The sequence below is a fragment of the Myotis davidii genome, unplaced genomic scaffold (assembly GCF_000327345.1).
Source record: "Myotis davidii unplaced genomic scaffold, ASM32734v1 scaffold173, whole genome shotgun sequence".
Taxonomy (NCBI): domain Eukaryota; kingdom Metazoa; phylum Chordata; class Mammalia; order Chiroptera; family Vespertilionidae; genus Myotis; species Myotis davidii.
This window is the reverse complement of record NW_006286303.1, coordinates 2,904,237-2,912,209: the sequence shown is the minus strand read 5'-3', so window position 1 is coordinate 2,912,209 and position 7,973 is coordinate 2,904,237. Positions and strand designations below refer to the sequence as shown.

General features: G+C 37.7%; 1 protein-coding gene across 8 annotated transcripts in view; it reads left to right on the top strand.

The window, feature by feature from the left end:
* Nucleotides 1–7,973, top strand: part of FIP1L1 (factor interacting with PAPOLA and CPSF1) — a 96,607-nt gene that overhangs the window by 22,964 nt on the left and 65,670 nt on the right. For all 8 annotated transcript variants that reach the window (XM_006757813.2, XM_006757812.2, XM_006757815.2 and 5 more), the window contains one exon: nt 4,578–4,687. In XM_006757813.2, the coding sequence (XP_006757876.1) occupies nt 4,578–4,687 (110 nt within the window). The remainder of the gene's footprint in view (nt 1–4,577; nt 4,688–7,973) is intronic.

The following is a 7,973-nucleotide window of genomic DNA, read 5'->3' as shown; positions in this document are numbered from 1 at the left end:
TTCTGCTGGGGAAGGGGTTAAGAGGTTTTATTCCCTCCCTAACTTCAGGGGAAAATCCCTACCTGGGGAAACAACCTTTCTCACAGAGGTGACCTTGGTTAAAACACAGCACCAAGAAGGTGAGCAAACATATTAAGAACAGTATGCCATATATGCCAGGTCCCTTGAAACAGCAAGGATGGACTGGCTCCCGGCATTGGGGCCTGTTTCTTTGTCTCCCCATTTGACTCTCTCTTTGTGTTTGTTCCTATGTATTAGATAGAACCACTATGACTCCCCATCTTCATGATGTGGCCTTATGTAGTAGGTGTCCTTTGGGACCCAGTGGTGCAGTCTCCTTGATCTACTGAGCTGTGTGCTCTAGGAATGTCCCTTGTGTGTGTTATGTGGGCCCGTCTTTTGTAATTAGGTTTTGATTGCTGTTGGCCCATTCATTGTTGGGATCTTCCCTCAGGCTGCCTGACTATGAGGCTGAACCCCAGCCACAGCATGCAAACTGCTGTACAGTTGTAGTCCCTTGGTGGTTTCTTCTGCCAGTCTTTCATTATAAGTCTCCTCTTCAGATAGTCTTTAGTTGGTAATTCAAGATGATTGTTTCCCTGTTTAGTTTTATTTCCAGTTTGGTTCTGAGTGGAGGTGTGAATGAAATCCACCTACTCTGTTGCCATCTTAAAACCTTCTATGTCAGTGATGGCGAATCTATGACACGTGTGTCAGAGGTGACATGCGAACTCATATTTTTGGTTGATTTTTCTTTGTTAAATGGCATTTAAATATATAAAATAAATATCAAAAATATAAATCTTTGTTTTACTATGGTTGCAGATATCAAAAAATTTCTATATGTGACACGGCACCAGAGTTAAGTTAGGGTTTTTCAAAATGCTGACACGCTGAGCTCAAAAGGTTCGCCATCACTGTTCTATGTGGTTTTCTACTTTTCTTTTTTTTCACCTTAACATTATATGGTCAATATTTGCCTAGGTTAGTAAAGTTTTTATATAAATAATACTTTAAATAGTTTTGTAATCCATTATTTTGGGATTTTGATACTATCTATGATAATAAAATGCTAATTAGACCAGACAGCCGAATCACCTTCCGGGCGTCACTCCAGATATCCTTCTGGATAAAGCCGCAGTGGTGGGGGCCAAGGCAGAGGCAGTTAGGGGCGATGAGGCAGGCAGGCACGCAGAGGTTGTTAGGGGCAATCAGGCAGGCAGGCCAGTGGTCCCACATTGCGAGAGGGATGTCCAACTGCCAGTTTAGGACATCCCACAAGGGGTCCCGGATTGTGAGAGGGTGCAGGCTAGGCTGAGGGCCCCCCCATCACTATGTATGGATTTCATGCACCGGGCCTCTAGTTTTTGTTTATAATGTCAGACTTTTATAAAAAATGCTACGTACAGCAGGTGAAGGAAATTTCGCAAAATAATTTAAATTTTGGAACAGTGGTAGCATAATTTAGATAAATATTCAGCTTCTCAGGGTTACAGACTTCAGTCAACTTTTGCTTGTACATGTAAGCTCTGACATGTATTTATTTTTAGAAAATCAGTCATGGTGTCTTACAGTCATTTAGTAAAAAATTAGATCATGTGAAAAAATAGTAGGTTCTGATTAAATAAATGTTGAGGGAGCATAATCCTGAGTTCAATCCTAAAGAAGCAGATAATGATAATGGAAGTAGATTAGGAAGATTGCCAAAATGGTGGTTTTCAGAATTGTTTAATATAAGGAATATACTATGAAGAAATGAAAAAGAAAAGAAAACTGAAGAAACACAAGCAATTTTTACATGTTTAAAAATGCATCTGTCTTGCTGCTACATTTTCTTACTGCTCTTTTACTTATGCGCTTTTCCCTTTTTTTTCCTTTCCTCTTCTGCTTTTCCAACCCTTCCTCCGCCCCCATCCCAATTTTTAATTGAGCATTGACTGTGCCAGGAAGTATCTCAGGGTGGGTCCTGAGGGGAGGTGAACATTTTAGACATACTTAGATTCTGTATCTTAGAGTTTATCTGACTTCATGGATAATTTAGGTGTTAATTAGGTAATGCCAAAAATTATTTAGTTATAACCTCTGTGTCCTATTAAAAACTTCGGAGAACTGACATTTCAGCTGAATCCCAAAGTCAGTCAAATGACATATACTATATTAAGCACTTATTACATGACAGGCACTGTTTTTCGGTACGTGGGATATAGATTTGAACTGAACGTCGTCCATGTTTTCAAAGATTCTATGTTGAAGTGTCAGCAAACAGACTATAACCATACTATAGTAAATAATTCAACTTCAGATAACGATGCCAATGAGAAATTCTCTAAAGAAAATACAAAATGATAATAGGATAGAGATTATTTAGGAATGATTAGAGAAGGCCACTCCAAGAAGACATTTGAACAATAGTTGAATGATTAGAGATATCCATGAGACAAACTGGGGAGAGAATATTCCAAGTAAAAGGAATATCTAGTGCAAAAGTTGTTACAAAGAGGAATAAGGTAAAAAAATTTTTAAAGGTCATTATCAGTAGGCATAATAAAGATAAGTTGGGGAGGAATAGAGGAAAATAAGGTTGGAGAGGTTTGCAAGCCCATACCATGTAAATCCTTGCAGGCCATTAAAAGAAGTTTAGCTTTTACTCTTTCTGCATTGGGAAACTATTAGAAAATTTTGAACAGGGAGAGACATGAATTCATTTATACTTTAATAAGATTGCTTTGACTGTGTATAGAGGATGGAATTTAGACAGGTGAGACCAAAGCAGAAATACAAGTTAATTTAGTAGAATGGTTGAGATGTGTCAGTGGGTTTGACCTGGCTTTTAGGAGTGGACATAATGATAAATGCTTAAGTTTGATATATATTATAAAGGTAAAGTTAACATTGGGTGTTCATATGTATTGGATAATTGTGAGGTGTTTTGTTTTGTTTTGTTTTATTTTTTGTCTTGAGCAACTCAGTAGATGATGGTGCCATTTACTTGAGGGATAAAGACTTAGAGAGGATCAGATTGGAGGATAGTGGGAAATCAGTAGTTTTGTTTTGACCATGTTAAGTTTTGAGATATTCATCAGACATGGAAGAAGTTGGATATAAATTACTGGAGCTCAGGGGAACAGTTGAGGCCATGTGTCTGATATTCCGTGGAAGATTAATGCACTTATTTTTCTATGTTCTCATAGCATCTTTTATCTCATAGTTTTGTTTATAGCATTTATTGTATTGCTCTTATTGTTTTTATGTCTGTCTTTTCCCACAGTCTGGAGTTTTGTTGTATTTCTCCACATGGTCTCGGCCTCTGGTACAAATAGTTATTTAGTAAATGTTTGATGAATGAGTCATATTTAGTTCCCATCACTGCATTTTGTCAATTTTACCTGTCAAACATCTATCAAATCCATTTTTTTCTGATCCTCATCATTCCTCATTAGGGTCAGTGCCTTTTAAATGGATGTTTTTCTTTTAAGCAGTGGAACTCTTTATTTCAAATAAAATGCCAATGTAAAACCCTAATTATATGGGGGCACCAATTAGGGATTGGGTTCAGAAGTATTAATAAGAGATCCGACTATAATGGCTCAAATATAGAAGTAAAGGTTTCTTTTTCTCACAATGATTAGTTGAGAGTTAGATGGTTTCTGGATTTGAATCAGTGGTTTGACTGACTCAGGCTAGGTTTCTGAGATTCTCTTGGCCTTTGCCTCATGGGGAAAGGAGAGTGATGCTAAATTTAGTCTGAACAGGGACACTAGAATACAAATAGGCACAAATTATGGTGTGATGTTATTGAAGTGTAGGGCAACTTGAACTTATTTTTTTTTAAATATAATAAATTAATTACAGTTTTAAGATATAAGGTGAGTATAAAAACAAGAGTGCCTAAAGGAGATTCATTTTACCATTGTAAAGGAGAACAACTGGTTCATACTCAAAGAATCTGATAGGAACAGAAAAGATGGACAAATCTGGGAGAAGTTACAGAATAAGTAGATTGAAAAGATGTAATAAGGAGACAGATGACTAACTTCCAGCTTGCCATTGTATAGAACTGGCAGGATATTGGTAATGGGAAAATGTGAGGAGTGGTTAGAACTGCAGGAGTAGATCATTAATATTTGTATTATAGCAAATCACAGTCTGAATAGAAAATGATCAGAATGGCTAAAATGGCCACTGGTGGTTTTCTTAGCTTACGGGTAGTGAATATAGAAGGGAAATATTGTCCAGACCCTTTCTTGAACTCTGAAACATGGAGTGGTAACCACAGACTTAAAAGTGGTAATTTAAGGGAATTAATGAAAGTCCTAAAGAGCTATAGTTTATTGGACTTTTAAGTGGCATTAATGTGAAATTTTTAATTGTTGGGAACACTTTATTCCCATAATCTAGCTTTGGTGTCTTTCACCTAATATTATTGTAAAACAGGTAAATTTTATTAAATATCCAGCAATAAAACATTTTTATTTAACTTCAAATCATATGTCACAAATTTATTTGGACACCTTCAGTGTATTATTTTTGACTATTTCATTGCATTAAACAAGCTAATAACTTTTTTTGTTTTTAAGGTACAGCAGGGAAGAACTGGAAATTCAGAAAAGGAAGCAGCACTTCCATCTACAAAAGCTGAGTTTACTTCTCCTCCTTCTTTGTTCAAGAGTGGACTCCCACCAAGCAGGTTAGTGAGATTATCATAACTCAGTTTATTGAAGGCATTGGTATCTTCTCCTTGTATTATGCTATCTATACTAATAAAAGGGTAATTAGACCGGACATCTTCCAGATGTCCTTCTGGACAAAGCCACAGTGGTGGGGGCCGAGACAGAAGTAGTTAGGGGCGATCAGGCCAGCAAGGGAGAGCAGTTAGGGGGCAATCATGCTGGCAGGCAGAGACGGTTAGGGGCAATCAGGCCGGCAGGGGAGCAGTTAGGGGGCAATCAGGCCAGCAGGCAGAGGTGGTTAGGTGCGATCAGGCCGGCAGGCAGGCAGGCAGGTAGGCAAGCGGTTAGGAGTCAGCTGCCCTGGCCTAAACTGGCATGGTCGGACATCCCCCAAGGTTCCCAGATTGGAGAGGGTGCAGACTGGGCTGAGGGACCCCCCCCCTCCCCACCCCCGTGCACGAATTTCATGCACCAGGCCTCTAGTTTTAAATATAAAAGCTCTGAATGTGCTACCAAAAAAACTGAAAGCATTATATTTTGTTTCAGTACAAAATGAATTCATTTAGAAAAACTTACTTGGTGCTGGCCTTTCTAAAAAAATATAAACAAGTGAGAAATGAAGTATAGTATATAGTTATATGTGTGTGTAGAGACAATTTTACATTCAGGAGAGGTGGTGCTTAGTATTCTTATATAAAGAACTAGTGACCAGTCACGTGAAATTACACAAGAACCGGCACCTCTCCCCCCCGCGCCATGGGATCGCCCTGAGTCCTGGAGTGCTGCCCTGATACCCTGCCTCCAGGCCGCTGCAGCAGCTGCCAGGCCCCGCTCCTGCGGCGCGCATGCGAGGCTGTGGAAACACTGGCAGAAGTCGCGTAAAGCAGCCCCTGGGACCCCATGGCATGCGTGTGAAGAGCCGTGGAAACCCCGGCTGAAGCTGGACGGAGCAGCCTCTGGCCCTGCCCCATGCTGCCCCGCTTGCACTGTGCACACCACCATCTTGTGACGGCATTATGGTGTGATGGTTAATTTGCACATTACCACTTACTTATGTAGGATTATTGGACTACCTTAAATTCGGATCTATTCTCCTAAAGGCATTTTACTGATTTTTAGTAACATATTGTAGAAATTTCACTCTGGGAGATGTTTCATATTAAAAACTTGTTCTTTCTTTCCTTGGTTTGTTGTGATAATATCTAACTTTTAAGTTCCTCAAGGTATCAATTGTAAGAGGTAAATATGCTGGAAGATGTCCTTTTAATTTATACATGATAAATAGCTAGCCTATTAGCAGGAAAATAGTAAAGGATTAGATAAGACTAAGGAAGTTCGATGTTAGCAGTTTAATGTGTTAGATTTAACACATTAAAAAACTTGACTTAAAAAAAAAATATATGGTGATAATCAGAGGGAAAGGGGACTGGGGGGAGGTAGGAGAGGGTAGAGGGAGGTAAAAAAGAAAAAAAAAAAAAAAACTTGACTTAAATCAGTTATTTCTTTGAGCCTGAAAATTAGTTAATAACCCAACTATTACTAGTTCTTAGCCAGATCATTTACCTTTTGTGTTACTTGTTTGTATTTATTTTATACAGTTCTCTGTTTTGTTATTCTGCAATTATGAATTGCTGTGAGATTATATTTTATAATATACAAATGTAGGAAGAGACCTTATGTAGTTTAACCCTGAAATAGTTTCTTGAAACTTTTAGCTAAAATTAAATGTCACAAAGCCATTGGAATTTGACTATCTCTTCTCATCTTAATTACTGGTGATAGCCATTTCCAAATATGATTATTTAAACTAAATGCAGTTTCATAAAATGTTTGGCTAAGAACTTATGATCCAGAGAAATATTGATTCTTTTAATATGTGGTATTCTTTTTTTGTTTTTCATATTTTAAAAGAAATCAATTTTCATCCATTGAATTTATGGTATTCTACAGTGTAGAGTGATGTTAAGAGCTTAGACTCTAGAGCCCAAACTTTAAATTCTGGCTTTGTTGATTTACTAGCAATGTGTCCTTGGGCAGATCTCCTAATCTTGTTCTTTCATTTTCTGATCCATAAAACATAGTAATAGTGCTTCCCTTACAGGGTAGTTATGTATATTAAATGGATTAATTTTTGTGAAGTGTTTTAGAACAGTGGTACATCCATACATAGTAAATAAATACTCTATGGATGTAAATACGCTATTATTATAATTAAACTAAACTATTTAAAAATCAGTAGCAGTTTTTCTGTACTTTGCCTACCTCTCCCTCCCCCCACTCCCCTTTTTTTAAACTTGGGCTAGATTATATAGAGCATTATAAGGGCTTTGGTTTTCCTATAAGTGAAATGAATGGCGTGTTACCAGCAGATTTTGAGCAGAGGAATGAAATAATCTCTTTTAGGTTTTTAAAGTCTCAACTGCTATATTAAGATCAGACTACAGATATATTAAGGGCAGAAACTGGGAGGCTGGTTAGACAGTTATAATGATTATCTAGGCAAGGGATAATGGAACTTGGACCAGTGTAATAATGGTGCAGATGATGAGAAATAGCCAGATATTGGATACATTTCTAGAGGTATACCAGTAAAAGATCGTGTACATCTTTTATACTGAGATGGAAATGACTACAGGAGGGGTCATTTTGCAGGGAGAAGACTGAAAGTTCAGTTTAGGGCAGTGGTCAGCAAACTCATTAGTCAGCAGAGCCAAATATCAATAGTACGACGATTGAAATTTCTTTTGAGAGCCAGGTTTTTTAAACTTAAACTAATAGGTAGGTACATTGTTATTAACTTAATTAGGGTACTCCTAAGGCTTAAGAAGAGCCACACTCAAGGGGCTAAAGAGCCGCATGTGGCTCGCAAGCCGCAGTTTGCCGACCACTGGTTTAGGACATAGTAAAATTGAGATGCCTATTAGATGTGCAAGTGGAGAATTTACGTAGCAAGTACATAATATGGATCTGGAGTAGAGATGAAAGGTATTGGCTGGAGATACAAATTTGGAAGTGACCAGTGTTTAAATAGTGCGAGATGAAACTGAATCAGATTTCAGAAGAGGTAAATATTGATAGAGAAGTGGTCAGAGGGTAAGGCTTTGAGGCACTCTGAGGTCAGAAAAATAAGGATGAGCCAGAAAGAGGAAGACCAACAGAGAAGAATGATTATTGAAGTTGGAAGCAAACCCAGTGTATATCTTAAAAAGGATCCATTTCAAAGTAGGAGGAGTGATTACATCAAATAATACTTATTTTTTTTTTCCAACTTGGTTTTTTTTTTTTTTTAATTATTAGTTAAGG